We start from the raw sequence: 23343 nt of genomic DNA, 5'->3' as shown, positions 1-23343 counted from the left end.
CCACAAGTGCAAAGACAGTAAGTGTCTCACAGTAAGAACCTGGCTGCATGTCCTTCCATGTAACACAACTTGTAAGCCATCCAATCCAGATGGCATGGTGCTACCCAAGCTTTCCTATAGCTGAGGCCACAGTGGAGTGTACAGGAAACAGCTTTAGCGAATGCATAGTTATACAAAAATAGATTTTTAAAAATGCGGTCACACATTGCCTTACGTTTTTATTGCTGTAAAGAGACACCATGACCATGGCAACTCTTATAAAGGAAGCATTTAATTGTGGTGGCCCACTTCAGGTTCAGAGGTTCAGTCCACCATGGTGGGGAGCATGGCAGCATGCACGCAGATGTAATGCTGGAGTTGAGAGTGCTACATCTTGCAGGCCACCGGAAGTCGACAAACTCACTGGGCAGCGTCCTGAGTACATGAAACCTCAAAGCCCACCCCCACAGTAACACACTTCCTCCAACAAGTCCGCACCTACTCCAATGAAGCCATACCTCCTAATAGTGCCATTCCCTATGAGATTATGGGATTATGGGGGCTAGTTACATTCAAACTACCACACACATAGGAAAAAATTAGGCTGTTTGTTAGTTCTTGTCCACTTGATACAAACTAGAATCACCCAGGAAGAGAGAACCTCAACTGCAGGATTGCCTCTATCAGATTGGCCTGTGGGCTTGTCTGTGGGTCGTTCTTTAAAATTGCTAATTCACATAGGAAGGCCCATGCCACTGTCAGCAGTACCATCCTGAGCAGATGGGCCACACTACAGTCTCATTTGCAGAAACAAGGGGATGAGATTAAAATGAGGGGGGACCCTTTAGAAACAGCAATATAATTCAGTAATGTTGTTCAATAACTATGTATCTGACATACTTCCCCAAACCTCGAAAATCTCACATGTAGCTACTGCTAAATCCCTTAATTGTGACTCCCAGGAAGCCCAAAGCCACACATGGCATGTCTTATCTTCCCTAAGTCTATTAGCCCCATGCTCACATCTGTGTTAAAGTCTGCTCCTACTACACTCTAGCTTTGCTTTAAACAGGCTTCTCTGAGATTCTTTTCCGTGGCAAAGTCGAGAGTTCTTTCCAGAGGCTGCTGCAGGCAGGAGAACAGAGCTGGCTCTTTGTCTCACACCTCACTGCTGCCCACAGCGTGACTGTGACTTTATTAAGGTCATTGCCTAAGACAACTATGAGGCATAAATTTTATGGCATATAAATTATACCTTAATAAAACTGTAATCAGCCTTTAGGTTTTTTAAAGCTGACATGTTTTAAGCTTAACGACATTCCATTTCCAAAACAAAATGGTTGTATTTCTAGAAGAAAATTCACATTATAAATGCCCTTTTGCAGAAAGAATGTACTTTTCCCATCACTGGAAAAGTAAAGCTTTGCAACAATCTAAGAGACAACGTCCTTGAGGTTTTAGTGTTTATTCCAAATGGATTAATTTCATAATAACGATGACAAAAGTCAACAAAATAGCAACAAATACTTAGAAGAAAAATTTAAAGGCATTTTAATTGTTTTGGCAAGTGACACATTCATATTCCCATACTTAAATACTAAAAGAGCACCAGAATTTAATATTTTGAAACCCTCATGGGTAAAGTTGATAAGGCTTCTCAATGAAATTTGAGCAGTTCTATAACAAAAAGATGTGTATAAATTTTATGTGTTCAAACTTGGAAAACACCATTAAAGCATCATGTACAGTGTCGTGGTTAAGGATGGCTCTCTGTCCCACTTGGGTACAAATCACCACAGTCAGTTACTTCTACTGTGTCCTCACATCTCTGAAGTTAAGACAGCCATAGACTCTACCACACAGTGTGGCTGACACAGTAAAGGACACTCTTAATGCTTGGAATAGGGTAAGCATGCAGATAAATGCAGGTCTGTTCTTGCCGGGTTTAGTATATTGAGGTTTGTGGTGACTGGAAGTCAAACACCCTCCTCTTTGAGCTCAGGAATGTCAGCATTTTGTTCCCCACTAGGTGGCGCTGTTTGTGGGGGTTCTGGAACCTTAGGAGGTGGACCATTGCTGGGAGAAGTCACTGTCTGTAGTCTGGGACCTTTAGTGGTTCATAGCCTCATCCCACATCCTGTTCACTCTTGCTACTTCCTGTGTGCTATTGACATGAGATCTCTCAATGTTTTTACTCCTGCTACCATGCTTCCCTGGCCATTATGGACTCTAACCCTCTGGACCCTTAAGCCAAAATAAACTTTCTTCTATACATTGCTTTTGGCCATGCTATTTTTATCATTGCCACAGAATTGTAACTAATACAGCCTTATCTCTGGTCTGCTACCTTCCTGGCAGGTCCATTCACCAGCCATGTTGATGCCAACTGGGCATAATAGAAAATCCCTTCCAACTGCTGAGCTGTCCCACACTGCCATCCCCTGGCACAGGGGCGGTCTAAGTCTGGACTTCCTTTGGCTGACTTCAAATGAGAGGGTCAGAGCAAAGGATGCTCCAGCAGGATCCATGTGACAGGATCACTCACACAGCCTGTCCAAGTGAAAGTGTAAGAGAATAGATAATTCAATGATCACTTAACTACAAGTAAGGATCGCTTTCTCAAAACAAAACTATCTTTACCTAGGGTAAAACAACAACAGAAAAGTAACAATAAAATGACTCCTAATGACACTCTGCTATACTCCTAGATCAGTGCCTTTCTCAGCCATCATCAGAGAAGATTCCCCCTGCAGCAGATGGGAACAAACACAGAGACCCACAGCCAGACATTATGCAGAGAGAAACCTTGGAACACTCAGCCCTAAATGGGGGTTCTCCATCAAACCCCTCCCCTCAGAGCTCAGGGAACCCTGTGGAAAAGAGGCAGAAAGAGTGTATGAGCCAGAGAGGATGGAGGACACTGAGAAAATAATGTCCTCTCTAAATCAACCTAGCAAGGCTCATATGAACTCACAGAGACCAAAGCAGAAAGCATGGGCTCACATGGGTCTGCACCTCTGCATATGTGTTATAGCTTCCAGGTTAGTTTGATCATGGGACTCCCCAGCATGTAAAAGAGTGAGTCTCTGATTACTCTGCCTTCTCTTGGGACTCTTTTCCTTCTGTTGGTTTGCCTTGTCCAGCTTCAATGTGATGGCCTTTATTTTATCTAGTTACATTTTAGTTTGTCAGGCTTGGTTGTTGTCTCTTAGAAGCCTGTTCTTTTCTAATGAGAGACAGAAGGGCGTGGATCAGGATGGGAGTGGGGGAGGAACTGGAGGATTCGAGGGAGGGGAAATGTAATCCAGATATATTGTATGAGAAATGAATCCCCCTCCCACCCCAAGACAAGGTTTCTCTGTGGAACAGTCCTGGCTGTCCTGGTCCTCACTCTATAGACTAAGCTGGCCTTGAAATCACAGAGATCCACCTGCCTCTGCCTCCTGAGTGCTGGGACATGTGCCACCACCACCAGGCAAAAAATCTATTTTTAACAAAAGGAGAAAATTTTAAAAAAATAAATAAAGGATAATGTCTTGAAGGAAGGAAGGAAGGAAGGAAGGAAGGAAGGAAGGAAGAAAAAGAGGAGAAAAGGAAAGGAAGTGTCTTTAGTGTTAATCAATCAATGGATTTCCAATTCCCCTATACCTTCTATGTCTCCTGTGCACAGTGTGCGTGTGTGTGTGCGCGTGCGTGCGTGTGTGTGTGTGTGTGTGTGTGTGTGTGTGTGTGTGTGATGACTCTGTGAGCCATTTTTGTTTGTGATGATCTTGAAGGTTTGTTTTTTGTTTGTTTGTTTGTTTTGCTTTTGGGTTTTGTTTGTTTGTTTGTTTTGTTTTCTTGTTTTTTGGAGATAGGATTTCTCTGAGTAATAGTCCTGGCTGTCCTGGAACTCACAGAGATCACCCTGCTTCTGCCTCCCTAGTGATTTTGAAGTTTTAAAAGCTACCCAAGTCTCACTTTGATGTGAAGAAATGGATAGTGATGTCACCACCCCAACTGCCAACATGCCCTCCTGGAAGAGTGATGGCTAATAACACTAAGTTTGGACAGTTACAAACTGTTCTCAAGTCATTTAAAATAGGCCACAGGCATTAAGAGCAGGGATTAATTTTAATGAAAGCCATTTAATTGTACATGGGTACACAAAACTAAACATTTGTATTATTTGAGCTCTGAATGCGTTAGTGAAACAATCCTCACACTCTTCAAAAACATGAGGGCAATTTCCCTAAAAGTGTTTCCAGACACTATACGGACATTTCCAAGTAAGACTACCTCTCCCAACTGTCTGCTACCTACAGGAATATACGAATGTAATAATGTTGGTTTCTCTCGCAGTGATGCCATTGGAGAGCAGCTGTTCTGAGCACCTATGCAGTGCGGGACACAGACAGCATGATGTATTCTGACCTAACAAACCTATGAGAACATGCATAGTCCAGGCAAGAAAACACATTTAGGTTAAAAGAGTGAAGTGTGTCTTCTTGATAGAATCCATGTGAAACTGTTGATTCACTTTGGCCAAACCAAAGAGTCGTTGGCAAACGTAAGTGGCTTAGTGATGATCCCATTTTATGTCACTGTCAACAATAAGCATCCTGCATGATGAACTAATATTTGAGGTTTGATTTCTTTCAACTAAAAGAAGTCAAAGAGATGACCCTCATCTCCCTTTTTGCCCAGCTCATCAGGGTCACCACATGTAATGATAATTTAATAAAAGGGTGTTTATTTTCAAATACAAAGTGACTAGACCTATCAATTTGAAGTGAATACAAATAAAACAGAAAAGGGACTTTCATGGCAGAAAAAAAAATCATAATGTTGTCAAGAAACATGCCATTTTTCACAGGACACCAGCCCCAGAAGTAGAAGGAGAATTATGGAGGCCACTCCATTGGTGGCATCAAGCAGCCAGGAGGAATGAAGCAATGAGCTGGGTCTCCACACAGCCATCTAACTTAATGCTGGAACTCACTACTTTTGACCTTCCTATCCAAAAGACCCCCTGATGACTGGGTTACTGGGCTTTTAAATGTGCTTGCACAGCTTTGTGTCCTGTGTCCTGACTGGTATGAAGTCAAGGCCAGTCCACAGATACATCAAGTAGGACATCTTATTAGCCTATTAGCCTCCTAGGCTGTACCATAAGAAAACCACTTGCGGCTGTTACTTCCCACAGGTTTACCCCATCCGCTATTCTCAGCAGGCAAGTCTGTGAGATACAAGATCCGTGGTGATAAATATCTAGGCACACTGGCTGAACATAACCTTCAAAGTTCCTTGCTCTTCCATTTCCCACACACATTTAAAACACCCTTGTGTTTGGGCATCTTCCATGCTGGGAGTTTTCTCACCTGTAGGAACTGTACCTTAGCAACAATTGAAGAGCTAAATTCAGCTCTCATGGAGAGGTTTACTGACATTCACTCATTCCCACTGAAGACTCGCAGAAGGTGAATGGTGAGAACACTCATCGGTGTGTGGGGAGGGACACAGACAGCACCTAGCCCCATGCACACAAACTCTGTGGCCATGGCACGTATCAGTCTCTTCCTCAAAGTTGGCATTTCCACAGTGTGCTCACCATTTCTTGAATCTCCTGATCTCCATTTAGTCCCCATATCTCCCATCAGGGCTGGATTTCAGAGGGAACATGTTTCATATTCATGGCTTGGGTGCTTGCCTGCTGACATTTATCCCTTGATATCTGATTTGAAGACTGGCATTGAGGGAATGTTGGTGAAATTGCTTAATCAGCTAAGATTGATGTTCTCATCCATCTAGCATGCAACAGTGAGGGTTTCAGCACCCGGAGGCCTTCGGACTCCAGTGTTACATGTGTACTGTTCCACTGCGCTGATATTATCAGGACTTCTTGTCACAAGGCATCACTGAAAATCTTGCCAAAATATCCTCCCTGTTTCAGTGGATCTAGACAGACAGACCGCATAATGGCCTTCTCCAGTGACATCACTGCTGCTGTCTCTAGACACTTGCTTTATAGGACTTTTAAGAAAATGGAATAATCATGTTTTTAGTATATAGAATTGTTTGCATTTTTCCTTAAAAGAAATCTTACAGCACTACTGTGAAAAATCTCAAATAGCAAAACATCTACAGCAATGGGTTGGTTAGACTCTGAATAGTCCAGTACTTCCTAGCATATACAAGACCCTGTGTTCTATCCCAAGCCCCTATAAAGAAAGGACCAAACTAATGAGCAGGAAGCAAAATTATACAAAGTAGAGTTCTTATTAAAGAAAAAAGCAAAGAAAATGGACCAAAACATGGCTGAGGGCCATCTCGTCGGTCAGACTAGGGGTAATTTTAACTTATCTTAGTATTTTCTCATTTACATGGAAATCCCTTACATTGATTACATATTAATCTGTGATGCAAAATGCTAATTAAGAATTGAATCTTCCATCTGTCCTTTTGTTTCAAGGTCATGTTGTTTGCCACATAGTTCAGATTTAAAATTGGGTTATTTGAAGCTTCATTTGATTTCTGAAACTGTTGTGGTTTGGTTTTTTGTTTTTTGCTTAATTTGGTTGCAAGGATTTAAGCCAATCAGAGGAGTCTGTCACAGCATGTGGCTAAGGCCACCAATGTCCTCAGCTCTGGAGTTCAAAGCTCCACAACTGGAGCAGATTCTTTCCTGGAGACTCTTACTGGCTCACTGCCAGTTTTTAAACCCACCAGCCAGGCCTTCCTTTGTCACTGGGTGACCAAGGCACTATCCAGAAGATTTAGGTCAGGTCGTCTGACTAAGGTAGTGAGATCTTTCTAACAGACTATCTATTGTCCCCTTATAGGACAAAGTTGCTTCTAGTGACTCTCAAAGTGCCCCCAAATTGGTAGATGGATTTTGTTTTTTAAATTGTCTTAAGAGTGTTTCACAAGTAGGAACTCAAGATAGGAAGCAATGACCATGGTGGGAAGCTCACAGTCTGGTTACACTGCCAGAAACATTACATTTGTTTAGTGCTCCATACCACTAGAGCCCCGAGGTGATCAAGGTGGCCCCACCATGGCCATGGGTTCTGTGTACTTTGCTGGACATTGGAAGCAATATGCTGATTCAAACAGTGAGTTCTGGGACAAACTGGTCAATTGTCCAACATGGCAGTTTGAATGAAAATGTCCCCATAGGCTCGTGAGGAGTGGCGCTATGAGTAGGTGTGGCCCTGTTGGAGTAGGTGTAGCCTTGTTGGAGGAAGTGTGTCACTGGAGTTGAGCTTTGAAGTTTCAGATTTTCAAGCCAGCTTTCTCTCTGTTGCCTGCAGATCCAGATGTGGAAGTCTTAGCTCCTTCTCTAGCACCATGTGTGCCTGAATTCCACCATGCCTCACACCATCATAACAGACTAAACTTCTGTACTATAAACCAGCTTCAATTAAATGTTTTCCTTTATAAGAGTTGCTATGGTCATGGTGTCTCTTCACAGCGATAGAACACCAACTAAGACATCCAGTTACTGAGTTATCAAATCATTAACTGATCAAAGCTCTAACCAAGTCAGGCTTTGGAGATTCAGAGGCCAGCAGGACACCTTCCTGACCACATGCCATAAAATCTTAAGGAAGAAACAGGCATGCATTTTACCAACACAATGAGGAGTTATAGCCTATATACAATAGCAGTGAATGAGTCCCAAGAGATGGAGCTGTGAGTTCTCACAGAAAACAAGGAAATGATCTGTAGATGAGGTGAACTTTAAGCTGAATCTTGAGAAATAAGATTTGCAGAGCCAAACAGTACATTCAGAGAAATGTGTCGAATCATTGAGGTGATAATATTCAGTATAAATGTGAGCAGTGACTGGCTCAAAGAAGGTATTTTAAAAAAACGATGATAACAATATTAGTATAACCTTATAATAAAATGGGTTACCAGCATGTCAATATCCTTAAAGAATACCCTGTACAATTGAAGAAGCAAGCCAATAAAATGACATGTAGGCTACATTTACAATTGACTGACAATGAGTGGATTGACAGAACACCATCACTGATATCCATCTTGGTAGTTTAGTTACAAAGGAAACAATGCAAAATGACTAATTCTATGCCCGTGGTCTAACCAGTGTTAACTAGCAGTGACCAGTGACCTTAGGAAATCTGGAAACAAAAGCAGAGACTAGTATATGGAGAGCACTTACCACAGCTCAAGCAGTTGCATCAGTGACAACCCCCAAAATACAAGGTAAATGTTAGGATAGCAACTTTAATGCTGAAACAAATCCAGAGTTTGATTTGCCAAGGGTCACACCACTGGTGAGGGATAGAGGCAGGATTTGCTCTTACAGAAGTTTTATTCCAAATGTCATGTTCTAGGCATTATCACAGGAATTGTTTCTATGTGAAAGACATATTTACCAAGGAAGAGATTGGTCATCATTAAGGAGTAATGCTGAATAGTGAGCTCCTATTGTATAGTTCAAACATGACTTTTCTCAAACTAAAAGTAACCAAACAATTAAACCCTTGGTATTTCCATGTAACAATTGATGGTAATCAGTAACCCCCATGCTTCATAACTGTCAAATTAATACAAACCTATTCATACTCAGAAGCCAAGCAAGCCCTCTCCTCCCCAAGTTGTGTTTTATCTCAGCAACAGAGAAACAAACCAGAAAGGAACCAGTCACAATGCCAAATTTGTCACATGGATTATTTCCTCTAACACTTACGACATTTAACAAAGCAGGCATTATGATTCTTATAAACATAGGAGATAAAGCAGTATCATCAGAGAGTTAATTGCTCCCACTGGGAGAATGTTTTTCATTGTCTCGAGGGTAGAAGACAGATTTTTTACTCAAATCTATCAGTCTATGAAACCAGTGTATCTCTTCTGTGTCATGTAACTGTTTCTCCCGATGCTTAAGTAAAATATATAAACATCAAAATTCCTCATCCTAAGCAAATTCAATATACAGAATTTAAATTTTTAAATAATCAGTAAGTCGGTTGGGGTGATTTGAATAAAATGGCCCCTATATGCTCATATATTTGAATGCTTGTTTCCCAGCTGGTGGAACTGTTTAGGAAGGATTAGGAGGCGTGACCTTGTTGGAAGAGGCTTCTCAGTGGAGGTAAGCTTTGAGGTTTCAAAAGCCCACATCAGGCACAGTTCTCTCTTTCCTTCCCTCTCTCCCTTTCTCCCTCCCTCCCTTCTTCTTCTTCTTCTTCTTCTTCTTCTTCTTCTTCTTCTTCTTCTTCTCCTCCTCCTCCTCCTCCTCCTCCTCCTCCTCCTCCTCCTCCTCTTTCTCCTCCTCCTCCTCCTCCTCCTCTTTCTCCTCCTCCTCCTCCTCCTCTTTCTCCTCCTCCTCCTCCTCCTCTTTCTCCTCCTCCTCCTCTTTCTCCTCCTCCTCCTCCTCCTCTTTCTCCTCCTCCTCCTCCTCCTCCTCTTTCTCCTCCTCCTCCTCTTTCTCCTCCTCCTCCTCCTCCTCCTCTTTCTCCTCCTCCTCCTCCTCCTCCTCCTCCTCCTCCTCCTCCTCCTCCTCTTTCTCCTCCTCCTCCTCCTCCTTCTCCTCTTCCTCCTCCTCCTCCTCCTCCTCCTCCTTCTCCTCCTCCTTCCTCTCTCTCTCTCCTGCCTACAGATCAGGATGTAAGCTCTCAGCTATTGCCCCAGAGCCAGCCTGATGCCATGTTTCTTGTTGCTTCCCACCATGTGACCATGGACTGTAAGCAGACCTCTAATTAAATAGTTTCACTTAAAGCTTGCTTTGGACATGGTGTCTCCACAGCACTAGAACAAGGACTGAGATGCCAGCATATTAGTCATCTTTTCAGTATTGTAACCAACACTTGAGATGGCCCATTTAGGAGAAAAGATTTATTTTGATTCATGGGTTTAGAAATTCTAATCCAATGGAATACTACCATGTCTACTGGTCACATTGCTTTTGGACATGTGGAAAGGTAACATATCAAGGTAGAGAGCATGTGGTGTGGTAAACCACCCACTTCATGGGCAGGGAGTAAAAGAACAGGGGAAGGAACTGGAGGGGTGGTCCAGGAGTTAAAGGCATGCACTGATCTTGCAGAAACCACAAGTTTGGTTTTCAGCATCCCCATCAGGAGATTTACATCTGCCTATAACTCCAGCTCCAGGGATCTGACACATCTGGCCACCAAGATTAACTGTACTCATGTATGATGCACACATATACATATAATTAAAAGTGAAGGAAATATTTTTTTAAAGAAAAGGTAGCAGGGTAAGAAGGAGTGGCTTGGCCCCCACAACTCCTTCTGAGGGTATTTCCCTGTGATCTAAAGGCATCGAATCAGTTCCTGTCTCTTAAAGGCTCCAAGTTGAGAAACGAGCCTCTAACGTACAGATCTCTGAGGGACATCCAAGATTTGAACCAGCTAAGGAAACGAAATTAATTTCTCAGACTTAAGAAGAAACTACAAGCCAGACTTTCCCAGGCTGAAATCTAAGTCCACGCATACCTGACTTTAAAGTCTGTTTCCATATCCCAATAGGGTCCCCAGTTCCCAACCAGTGGTGGGGGCCAGGTTATGTGGCCAGTCGCCGTGAAGCACAAGTCACCACTAGGAGGCGATCATCGAGCACTTCTGCTCCCTACAGAGGGGCCTTTGGAGAATGGGTTTTCAGTTCTCCTTTAGAAGGAACCTTCAGAACTTACTTTTGTTAAAACTACTTCTAGAACATGTACCACTTCAGGCACCCGTAGTTGAATTCAGCAGGCGGAAGAGGGTGTAGCTCTTCCCAAATCTGAGGAATTAACATCTACATCAGAACACTTTGTAGAGCCTACGTCTTGATTAACCACCAAACATACATCACCTAAGATAGCACATCCTATTCTGAACACTTCAATTCTCTAAGTAAAATGCCATAATTATTTTAAGCTCCCCTTTCTTTGAAATTGGCTAAGATATTTCCATCAACTCCCGGGTCCAGTGAGGTGGGAGGATGGCCGAACATGTGCTCCGAGCTTTTGCCGAAAATTCAGATCTGACACTTGAGGATGCAAACTAAATTACCAGTCTGACTATTTTTTATACTAACTGCAAACAAAGCTAAAAAGTGCTGTTCATTTCCCTGATATAGATAATAAATCAAAATAGTAAAAGAAAAAAAATGTAGATCAGAAAGAAGGTTTAAACATGCCAATGGGAATAAGAGTTATTCATGGAAAAGCTTTATTTTCCTCAGAGAAGCAGAGAGAGGGGAAGAGGGGCAGGGAGGAGAGAGAGGGGGAGGGAGGGGGGAGGGAGGGAGAGAGAGAGAGAGAGAGAGAGAGAGAGAGAGAGGCTATAGCAACAGATACAGGCAACCTCCTTCTCAGATTCAATGAATCCTTATTTCTTACTTTTTTATTTAGAAACTTTCAATTTTCACATTTTTATCCTTACTGACTGCTATAGCCAATTTCAGTATTTAGCAATCTTTATCTCCTCCTATACTTGTAAGAGGAAGGTGTAGTTTATTCTATGAACACATTTTTTAAAGATCCTTTCTGGTTTTTAAATACTCATATTTATCTTATGTGTAGGAGTGTTTGCCTACAGGTGTGTCTATACACTGTGTGTATGCAGTGGCCACAAAGGCAAGAGGAGGGCATTGGATTCCCTGGAACTGGAGTTACAGATGGTTGTGAGCCACCATATGGGTGCTGGGAACCAAACCCAGGTCCTCGGCCAGAGCAGCCAGTGCTCTTAACCACTGAGATATCTGTCTTTACAGATCCTAGTTATTTTTACTTCAGAATAAAATTAGATATCTAAAACCAGAAGGGAAAAAAGCAAAGGCCATCGTATGATATGTGCCTGTTAATTCTCTGGGCATAGCAAGAGACCAACAAAACAGCAAAATGGAGCCATTGCAACCATGTTCTGCCATAGGAGTTGCATGCGCAGGCCCCTCCCTCTCTTTTTCTCGCTAACTGTGGAATGTCCCATGTGATATCTCTGGGCCATGCTTGACCCCTCAGGTCACTGAATGCATGGAAAAGTGAAAGAGCTGGCAAGAAGGAGGACTGTGCTTCAGCCAAATGATTCTGAAGATTTTTCACGTAAGAAAAGCAGGGAATTGCTGGCTCACGCTGTCACGCTAGTGGTGACGGATTTTACCAAGTGCATTGCTTACATGAAATATCTACCAGATAAAAATGTAGCCTCTCTGAATTTTTCCTCTGCTCTCTAAGTATGCTCTGACACTACACATGCTATATATTCAATGTCTAAGAATAGGCAGATCTACCTATGGTTTCCTCTTAAAGATTATCTGGTTTACTGCTGTTGTATTTCCAAAGGGGTGGGAGTCATTGGGAAATGCCTTGCCTATGATCTTCACTGTACAAATGACCTGCTTGGGCACTGGCTGTTCTTTATATTTCTAAGAAGTGTCAATAACCATGACTTTAGAAGGTTTACCAGCGGCAGGCAGCCAGACTGACATTTCCATAGAAGGACTCAAGAGCCATGTTACGCTTGTATCAGATCTTGTATCTCTGTGGCTTAATCATTTTAAAATAGCAGTATTTCAAAGGACCTCCCAGAGTGACCACATGGCAGGGTGGGTGAACAGCCCACACGGAGACAGTGTTGTGTGTCTGTCTCACAATAGAGAACCTAAGATAGAGAAGGTGACTCTCGGGTTCTCAGATTCTGGGAACCTCTGAAACGTGGAGAAGGGGGCTGTGACTTCAGCCTTCAGCTTGCACACACATGTCCTTTTCACTTTCCGGCAGGCCTCAGTCACATAAATAAAGCACTACTGAAAATAGGATTCGGCAAATATTTCCGTGACTTCTGCAGCCACGGCAGCTGACAGCTTGATAACATCATGAGCAGAGTCGCCCAGAAGCTGGTGGGGTGCAGTAGGGAGAGAAAGATTTTAGCTCAGCAGTTCTGGATGCTTCTCTTCATGAGCCAGAATGGTCACCTTAGCCAACTGCAGCTTCCTATAGACACTTTAGACAGTGAAGCGTTTCCAATATGTTGGTTTCCTTAGTTCCGTCTAAAAATATCTCAGGAAAAAAAAATGTGCCAGAGGCTGAATGAACTCTGAGGCTAGGGCTTAGCTCAACCCTGGGAGGCAGCAATTTAGGAGGCCACGTGGTGGCAAGAACTAGTAAGAACAGTGTGTGGACTATGCCCTCCAGTGTCCAGTTCCTCTGGGTAACAGTGAACAGTGGCATAGTTTTCACTGTTACTGTTACTGTTAAAACCACAGCATCCACTGTTTCCATCTCAACACATCTGCATGCTGCCCGAAGGGGACAGTGAAATCATTCCAGCTTACACATTGTCCTCACTCCTCACCATGCAGCTACCAAAAGCATTCAGGCATTCATTTTATAAACAGTTCTGTTCCTTCAATGCAAAAGTGTTATCTTTAAATATTTATTTATGTATTTTCCATACTGTTTATGGATTTGATACAGACCTGAGTTAAGCAAATAAAGAATAAGAAAAGGGCACACGTCAATGAGCAGTTAGCTTAGTTGGTTAGAGGGTGGTGCTAATAAAAATTGGTACAAATCGTTACAAGGTTCGTGATGCAGCATAGAGATGCCCATGCTATCATGTACTGAGTGTGCTGGCTAGTTTTATGTCAACTTGACACAATCTAGAGTCATTATGAGGAAAACACAGTTGAGAAAATTCCTCCACCAGATTGCCATGTGGGCAAGCCTATAGTGCATTTTCTTGATTGATTAATGGTTAATGTGGTGTCACCCTTGAGCAAGTGGTCCTGGAGTGTATAAGAAAGCAAGCCATGAGGACCAAGCCAGTAAGGAGCACTCCTCCATGGCCTGTGCTTCAGTTCCTGTCTCCAGGTTCCTGCCTTGAGTTCCTGCCTTGAGTTCCTGCCCTGACTTCCCTCAGCAATGGCATTGCACAACTCTCAGGTATGAGAATTGTAAGTAAAGTAAACCCTTTCCTCCACACACTGCTTTTGGTCATGGTCATCATGCAATAGAAACCGAACTGAGAGTTAGGATGCCATTCCCTACACTGAGTGTCACTCCATAGGAAGGCTTGGAAGAACCCCGCTGTTTCTCAGAGGTTTAGTAATAACCACCTGTCTCTGCCAGAACAGTCCAAACATTCCACTTGAACAAACTATTTATTAGGCAGATTTCCCCTTAGAACTGAAATGATTTAAAACTTTATTTTCACTACTGGGACTTTATTTTCACTACTGGGAATTCAAACAAAAATTCCTTATACTCTTTAACTCTCTCATCTATTCTTCTGCACAGAAAACTGTGCTTCAAGAAAAGCAGTCAACTTCAGTAGTCAATTAGAAGAGCTACAGTGTATATGAGATAACATCTGTCTCAACTATGTACAAAACCTATCTATCTGTCCTTCCATCCATCCATCCCTACCCTGAAAACATTCAAATGAGATTCCTTGGAGGCGGGGGGGGGGTGCTTCCATTATAGTTTAGATCTTGAACATTCTCCACAGGCCTAATTCTTAGTGGCTTGTTTCTCAGGCTGGTGCTATGAGAGGTGGTTGAACCATTAAGAGGTAGACCTTCATGGGAAGCCGTTAGGATATTAGAGATACACCCTAGAAGAGGATTGTGGTTCCTTCATGGCCTCTTTCTCACTTTCTTTCACTTCCTAGACATCAGATGAATGGCTTTGGTCACTTGCCTGAGTTCCTATCACAGAGTTCTGCCTTGCCACTGGCCCAAAGGAATGGGCAATCTGGTCATGGATTAACATCTGTAGACCTGTGAGCCAAAGTCCTTTTTCTCTTTATAAGTTAATTGTCTCAAGATTCAACTGGGGTGATGGGATGCTGCCTGCCACTATTCCATTAAATTTTTTTCTCAATAAATTTGCAGGTGTTCTTGACCTGATCTGCCCTGGTATAGAGATTACCAGTACAAGCCTTGAAGTATCACTAGTTAAATATCTAACTTCACCATTTGTTGTCTTTAGACATGTTTTAAGCATGTTTTTAACATGTTTAACAAATTATGTCTTAGTAAGAACAATAATCTAACTGTTGTAGGAATTAAACATGATCATACAAACCATAAACTTAGAATAATGATCAATAAGCCTATTATCACTATTATACTCCAAGAATTCTGTCACATACCCTGTCATAGCTGGAACCATAAGCCCTCTACAACACACGAATAATAATATCCATGTCTTATTAGTGGTTATAGTAGAGATCATCTGTTGATAAGCCAAGATTTGAATCCCAGTCTTTGGCTATTCAATACTGGATTATTTCCAATTACACTGAATTATTCACATTGATTATTTATGTTAGTTCATAGCAAACACAGCCATTGTGAAATGTTGATGTTAGGCAAATTCAGAAAAGAAGAAACAATTGAGAACATTATATCAAATTTAGGAGAAAGTAAATGATTAGTTGATACAAGTATTAACTGAAGCAGTGGCCCCTGACTTCACAACTTCACATTCAGCAATTTTGAATACCCAAAATTCCAAATGAGAAAAAGCAGAAGAAGAGGAGGAAAAGGGGAAGGGAGGAGGAACACTCATAAATAAATCAAAATTCTTTTGAATGACTTCAGTTAACATACAGAGTAGGAGGTTTCATTATAGCACGCTCATCCACAGGCTTCCTGCCTTCCTTCTCAGTCATTGCCCCCACCCTCCCACCCGCCCTGTCTGCCTGTGTTCCCTGGGTCACCCATTGCTGGTCCCCTTCCTCTACCCACATAGTGCCCCATTCTGCCTTTATATGCATGGGGCAGGGGGTTGCCTTAAAATTTCCTTTTTTTCTAAAAACAGGTGAACTCCCATCTTGAAAAAAAATTGTCTCCAGAAAATACAGAACTAGGGAAGGGCTGCACAACTGGAGACGGACTTCAGTGTCCAAATGTGATGAACGTGTTTCCTTGTGGCCGCTGTAATTCACAAGCCAATGGTGGACTTGCTGGCCACTGATATATAGACGACATTCTAACTTCTTAGGTCTCGAAGATGGAGAATATTACCCCCATGAATCCTTATCCACATGCAAGTTTTCTGAGACAAGCAGAAGACAGTCAATACTCACAGACAACTGGCACTCTCCTTCATTCCTAGTGAATTTTAATAAGTTAGGACACTTAAATGGATCCCCAGCAGAGTGATTCTTCTTGACTGACACTCCTTATAGTATTAGCATCTAATCTCATTCATAAACTTTGGATGAGTTAGCCTTTAGGAACTTTCATGTGAATTCTACTTAACACAAGTCTCTTCATTATGAATCTAGTTTAGATCCTTCAAATTACCCTCAAATTACAAAAAGTCATTAAAACTACATTTCAGGAATGGTTTCTGGGGAGGGAGGATAGTTTAAGGGTAAAGAGGCCTCTAGTAGGTTGACCATGCTCCAGTGGGTGGTCCCACACCCTTGAATGTATGAGCAGCACAAATTGGATTCAGTGGGTTACCAAAAAATAAAAAATAAAGGGCACAAACTTGGGAGGAGGTAAGGAGGTGCGGGTAGATCTGGGAGGACTTAGGGGAAATAGTAGGGGATGAATACGATCAAAACACATTGCATGAAATTCTTACATATTAATAAAAATATATTGCAAAAACATATTTCAAACAAAAGTAATAATACTCAGAATGATCATCATAAACAAAAGGGCACTGTTCAACTCCAAATGAGTAGCAAACATGCCATGCAAATAATCAGTACAGATTCTTCCTGCAGTTTCCCATCCTGACAAACCTTCTCAGAGTAGCCTAGGCAGAAACAAGCCATTCCTTAGCTACAGATTTTAAAGTCTTGACAATTCCATTGAATATGACTAAAGAACATTTCTGAGACATAGAATCATAAATTGTGATTTAGCTCAACAAATGCTTTCTATTTTCCCCTTGCAGACTCAGTTTCTCTTGGAATCTTAATCATCTTTAAGGCTCTAACAGGCCTTAAAGGACATAGGACAAATGTGAAATCAGAAGACAGAATAGCACTGTTATGCTAAGCCAATAATCACTTAAATAATAAAAATGATGATTTCCTCTTCAAAGATTGCTCCTCCCCTTTGTGTTTTTTCTTTCTTTCTTTATTATGGTGATCAGTCCTGTCTGGTACCAAGACTAGTCTCAGATCAATGCGTATTTGTGAACTAGGTGACCCAGTCCCTTCAACACTAACAAAGCACGTGCTTGAGGTCTCCACCTTATGCCAAGCATTATCCCCCAATTTCCTGGCACTTGCCAGTAAAATCAGAGTGCCCCAGGCTCCACCCTTACCTGCTTCCCATCCAGAGTGTACAGGCGCTTCACCACACCCGAATCCAGCTTGATAGCATCGGTAATGTCAGTGAGAACCTGCTCGAAGGAATGAGCTGTCTTCTTGTTCAGCAGGATCCTGACAGCCTTCCGTGGCTTCACCCCACTTCTGATGATGGTGACCAGCTTGGGCCGGATGAAATCCTTATTCTCCCGAACCTCTGAGGGTCCTCCCTTGGCAGTGGCCAGAGAAGATACTGCCCGGGAAGCTGAGGTGGTCTTGACGTTCACGGACCAGTTGGGGTTCACATTCTTGGTGTACTCCAACTTCTTAAAGGGCTCGATAGAACCACAGACATAGCTTTCACCTGAGGAAGAGAAGAGGGGATTTCAAATTTACACCTCAGGGAAGCCATTTCCTTTCCCCACACTCAGTCCTTCATGTCTCCATTTCTAATCAGTGGCAAGAAATACCTATGACTTTCAAATCAATAGAAGAATGATTGAGAATTAATTTAAAACACTATTTCTCACTTCCATACCTATTTTTTATACAGATTACCTCCTTGGGAAGGAAACAAAACAAAAACACCATTTCTTTCTCTTTGGTTGCTGATAGAAATACCAATATTTTCACTTCTGAAGGAAAAAGAACTGGAATTCAAAACTGAGATTATCTGTTGATATTAAAGGGCATTTAAATTTCAGCAAACTTCAAAATTGGGAGCACTTACATCAAATGGGTGCACAGCTTCTTAAAATAGGCAATATATAAGTTTAGTGAGTATAATACAAAAATTCTGTTTATCCAGATAAAATTATAAAAGCCAGTAAAGATAATCAACCTTCTTTTCTGCTGTCTACATCATGCTGATGGAGCCACATACACAAGGAAGTCAGTTCAAACTTGCTGATAGGTAAAAGTGGAAAACTACAAGCTGTAGCTTCACAAATGCACCCTAATATCACAAAATGTTTATTAATTAATGACTCAAGAATATGCTAATGAAACACTCGACTAGAAAATATATAGATTATTCACAAAAGAATACAACACAGGTGCTGAAAGACAGCAAATTGTGAAATAATTGATTCTAAACACATATCTCACAGGATGAGGCAGAAACACTTTAAAATTAAAGATTTTATCACAACATCCCCACCTCAACCCCACACCTCATTAGTAAGCCTTTGTAATCAGAACCCGGTGGCTGCCGGTACCATGCCTCACTCAGCACAACCCAGTTACTGTTATCAAGTCCTATTTTTAAACTAATAATGCAAGCACTCAACAACACAGAATTAAGCAGCCACATAAAAATATCCCAACCCCAAGCAGAGTTTCAAAAATAAAAAGACAGTTGGATATGTGTCTTAGCTTGTTTCATATTGCTGAGGTTAAAAACTAACCAAAATGAACTTGAGGAGGAAAGGGTTTATTTCAGCTTACAGTTTGTAGTACATCATGGAGGGAAGTCAGGGCAGGAGCTCAAGACAGGGACCTGGAGGCAGGAACTAAAGCAGAGGCCATGGAGGAGTGCTTCTTACTGGCTTGTACTCCATGGTTTGTTCAGCTTGCTTTCTTATAGATCCTAGGACCACCTGCCCAGGGGTGGCACTGCCCACAGTGGACTGAGTTCTCCTACACCAATCATTAATCAAGAAAATATCGCTACAGAGTTGATACAGGCAATTTAATGGTGATGTTTTCTCAATTAAAGTTGCCTCTTCTCAGATGACCCTAGCTTGTGTCAAGTTGAAAAAAAAAAAAAAGCTAGCCAGCACAATATGTGTGCAAACATTTATTTTGCTAAGGGTTTTAAACACTTCTTTCAAACATGTATATTATGCCCCACAAAAACCTATAAAACTAGAACACATTTCTCCATCCTCCTTCCTTGGCAGAGGCTGACTCATCCCAAGTATATTTCCCCAGGATCCAAGTTGATATCATACATACATATACATATACATGTCCATATGCATATACATATATGATGCTGTGACAGGGGTCTTTTTCAAAGAATTATGAACTCATCCATGGGAAGAGCTATGTGGAAGTTTGGACTCAGAGCTGTGCCATGTCAGCGTGGGACCTTGGACCAGTCCCTTAGATATCAAGGTAGTGGTTTGCTCAATGAAACTTCACTGAACTTTTATGAAGGTCAAATTAGAAAGCCTGGTAATGCAACTTAGCACACACATAGCACAGAGGCCTGGGTTCAATCCTTAGTACTCACCCACCCATAGTAGACAGTGGATATGAGAGTATCACAAATACAGAGTTGCTCTAAAAGTGACCAGAGGCAGCTTTACTCTTGACTGTGCAATAGGCTTAAAAGGACAATTAGAACAGTAAGTTGGCCATACATCAAGTCATGTTCTGATGCATGCCATCTCACCTATAAACCTCACCACAGCTTATGAGTCCAACACTAGTATGCCTCTCATTGTAGGACACACCGAGGTACAATACACTAGGTAGCTTGTTCAAGGTCCCATGACCAGTAAAGATGAAAACAAGATTCAAACAGTGATTGGCCTGACTCCAGAACTTGTGATTCAGTGTGTGTGCGTGTGTGTGTGTGTGTGTGTGTGTGTGTGTGTGTGTGTGTGTGTGTCTGAGGAGAACACCTGTCTGAGCTGAGATAGAAGAGAAGCTGTCCTTGTTAGATTTTTCATTGTTCATTTGTCAACTTGACACAAATTAGAGTTGTCTGGGAAGAACCTTGATTGAGAAAAATGCCTCCATCAGACTAGACTGGCCTTCAAAAAAGTCTGTAAGGAGATTTTTCTGACTGAAGACTGATGTGGGAGGCTCAGCCCACTGTGGGTGATATCACCTCTGGGCAGGTGCTCCTGGGTTATATCAGAAAACAAAATGAGTAAGCCACAGGAGCAAGCCAGTAAGCAGCACTCCTCCGTGACCTCCGCTGCAGTTCCTGCCTCCAGGTTCCTTCCTGGTGTTTCTGCTCTGACTTCCCTGTGTGATGGACTATGAGATGTAACCAGAAATAAACCCTTTTCTCCCTAGTTTGGTCATGGTGCTTACCACAGGGAGAAAAAAAGCTAGCTGAGACAGAAGAAAACAAGGACTATAGTTAGGTTGTGGAAAAGTGAGGTGGTTTTGCTACTTTTTCCTTTGTTCAAAAATTTTCTACAATGTTTCTTGTAGAAGTGTGCATTTCTCCTTCAGTTTTTAAAGTGAGTGAGACTGTAACTCCACAGTATTAAAGTCTTGGAAGCTTTCATATAGCAAAAAGAAAGGAGAGAAAAAGTTGCAGAAATGTCTCAGTCAGCACGAACAAAGCTTGGTATCATCTTGGATTTGAAAGGTAGGAGGGGAAGAAGTCACGGGTAGTACTAAATAAAACTCATCTTATTCCATTCAGGCATCTGTGTCAGAGTGCTGTGGACAAGGCAGTTTACAACTGCCAAACATTTCTTTCTGGAGGTTCTAGAAAGTGGCAGTCCCAGATTAAGACTCGGGTGGATTCACAGGGCCCCTTCCTGGCAGATGGCACCATCCTGCTATGGAAATGGACAAGGCAGCTCCCTTAGGCCTCTTTTATCAAGCATATACTTCTGTTTGTGAGTCCATCCTCATGACCTAGTCACAAGGTTTCTGTGTTTTAACATCATCACATAATGATTATATTTCAACATAGGACCTTTTGGAGTTTGCATATATTAGTAACCTAGCAGGTAGGGACATCACCCAGAGAGATCTGTAACAGGAGAAGAGAAACAGATTCTGGACAGTGGCAAAGGGGATTTCACATTGACACTGCTGAGCTGGAAGAGACGAAGGGGTCAGTTTAGATGAATGCATCCAGGCAGCTAGAGTGCAGAAGAGAAGTCTGATCTGGGAAGACAGGTCATTATTTAATAGTGGCCTTAAAATAATGGGAGCTAGTAAGATCACAGAAAATTATCCAGAGACAGGAAAGTGGAGGGAGGGCACCATGTCTAAAGTGTGGCAGGCAAAGAAGAAAATAGAAAATCACAAATAGGATGTCACAGCAATAATTACTACAATTCCACCAGTCAATGCCTAGATGCACAAGTAGCAGCTCAAGGAGAGACAACATGTCTACAGGGACTCGAGGGTTCTCCTACAATACTTATTCATTGCTGAGAGGAACATGGTAACGTCAGAATAAAGATTTACCTAATTTAATTGCTGACTCCAGGTAAGGCATATGGACAGAAATGGCACCCCAGAGGGATGTAGAGCTACTTCTGTGGAAGCTCTATGCCAAATGCTCAGTATCAAACCAACCATCAGACCAATCCAGACAACATTCTGCAGGCTAACGAAACAGTGTTCAAAACTCTCAAGGACTGCCATCACTTGGCAGAAGTAACAGACATGGCAGCTAAACACAGTGTCTGTTTGCATAACAATAAACTTCCCAACCTCCTTGAGAAAGCTGACAGAACTCAGTGCTGTGCCATGATGCTCCATCCACTGAGTTAGGTTGTAGACCTTCCATTATGGCAGCTGGCCAAAGGATGAACAAGGCACCCATCTTGTGATACTTATGCGAGACCAAATTAATTTCTACATGAAATATTTGTAATTTACGCAATGATTTGATTTTAAAACATAAAGTCTAATCCTCGACTCACATGTTGTATCCATACTCTTTCTGTTAACATGTTTTAAGAGGAATGCAGCAAGAAGATGAAGAGAAATGACCTTTTTGACCTTCGAGCACACAGCAGACATAAAAGAAAGCCATAAATTAAAAGGCTAGCACATTTGAGTATAAAAATTTTAGTATGAATCTACATGACAGAAAACACAATCAACAAAGTCACTAGGTTAAGATGAATCTAGAAAAATCCACTCGTTAAAACAAAGGGCTAATACTTTTAAAAGAAAAATAGATCCTATGTCAGTTAAGATGATGCCAATGTGGCCGAAAGGTACAAAGCAAAAGGCATAGGAAAAATATACAAATGCCCCCTAAACACATGATATGACGCAAATTAAAACCATAACAAGATAGGAGTGTTTTCTTGATATATTGGCAAGTGACAAGACAATTGATAACATCATCTGCTGGAGGGCAGTCAGAGTGGGCAGGGATTCTCCAATAGTCTTTTACCCCCACACAATAGTTTTCTATGCAGTCATCCTAAAGTAAACCACCAACATGAATGAGCAATATATATTCAAGTGTGCTCACTGCAATGCTATTTGTAGCAACAAAGGGTTACACATATCTTAAAGTCTCATCAAGAGAAGGCTAGTTAACTAAACTAAGGTACATCCATATAAGGAACACGGTGCGGTAAATAAAAAGGACATACTGTTCAAAATGTTTCTGATAGAAAGACTCTCCAAGGTAATAATGTTAAGTGAAAAGCAAGGTACAGAAAGGGATGCATTTAAAGTTAACATTCTGGGTTAATTACATGTAGATTGTAATATGTTTGGTCACACTAAGAAAGGACTGGGAAAAAATAAAACAGGTAAAAACAGGACTATTACACTCATTGCCTTTGGGGACTTTTATGGCAAGCCTCCTTTAGAGCTTTACAGAAAGGAATTTTTAAGTTGTTTGACATGCCAGAGAGAGGCTCAGTGAAAATAAATGAGCTACAGAGAGCAAAGACACCACACCAAGACAGAAAGAAAACCATTCTGAAAGACAGACGAGCAAAAGTCAGGGCAGGAGAGAAATCAGCTAACTGCTGGCTGAAATGCAGTTGATTGGACGAAGTATTTCCTGGAGTCAGGCAATGTGCACAAAGACGTGTGTGGAAATGGAGGGGGGCGGGGTCCACTGTTTCCAGCAGTACTGATCAGACAAGCACAGACTTATTGATGTCCAAGGACTCAGTATCTGTGTCATCTGTATCTTGAGAAGGCCCTGGCCCTCCAGCCTCACAGATGTAAATGGAGGGGAGGGACCAGCCAGCCATTGTTCAGGATCCTGCCACATCTCTCTCCTGAGAGTCTGAAAGACTTAGGTGTGGTACTCTGATTTCTCCACAACAGCTGTATCCCAAAAGTAGAATCAAAATGGCTCAAAACTGGGGAAGGAGGTCACACCCTAGGTGAGTCACTGCCCAAACAGGGCTGCAGTACAGCTGTCCTTAGTGAACATCACAATTTGTGAAAACGT

At 41.9% G+C, this 23343-nt stretch overlaps 1 protein-coding gene across 4 annotated transcripts in view; it reads right to left on the bottom strand.

The window, feature by feature from the left end:
- The window catches only part of Dclk1 (doublecortin like kinase 1), a 297316-nt gene that overhangs the window by 265473 nt on the left and 8500 nt on the right, over positions 1-23343 (bottom strand). For all 4 annotated transcript variants that reach the window (XM_036190701.1, XM_036190697.1, XM_036190696.1 and 1 more), the window contains exon 3: positions 17228-17574. In XM_036190701.1, coding sequence (XP_036046594.1) covers positions 17228-17574 — 347 coding nt within the window. The remainder of the gene's footprint in view (positions 1-17227; positions 17575-23343) is intronic.

This window comes from Onychomys torridus, chromosome 6 (assembly GCF_903995425.1).
Source record: "Onychomys torridus chromosome 6, mOncTor1.1, whole genome shotgun sequence".
Lineage (NCBI taxonomy): Eukaryota > Metazoa > Chordata > Mammalia > Rodentia > Cricetidae > Onychomys > Onychomys torridus.
Note: the sequence above shows the minus strand (reverse complement) of the source record. Positions and strands in the feature narration are given on the sequence as shown.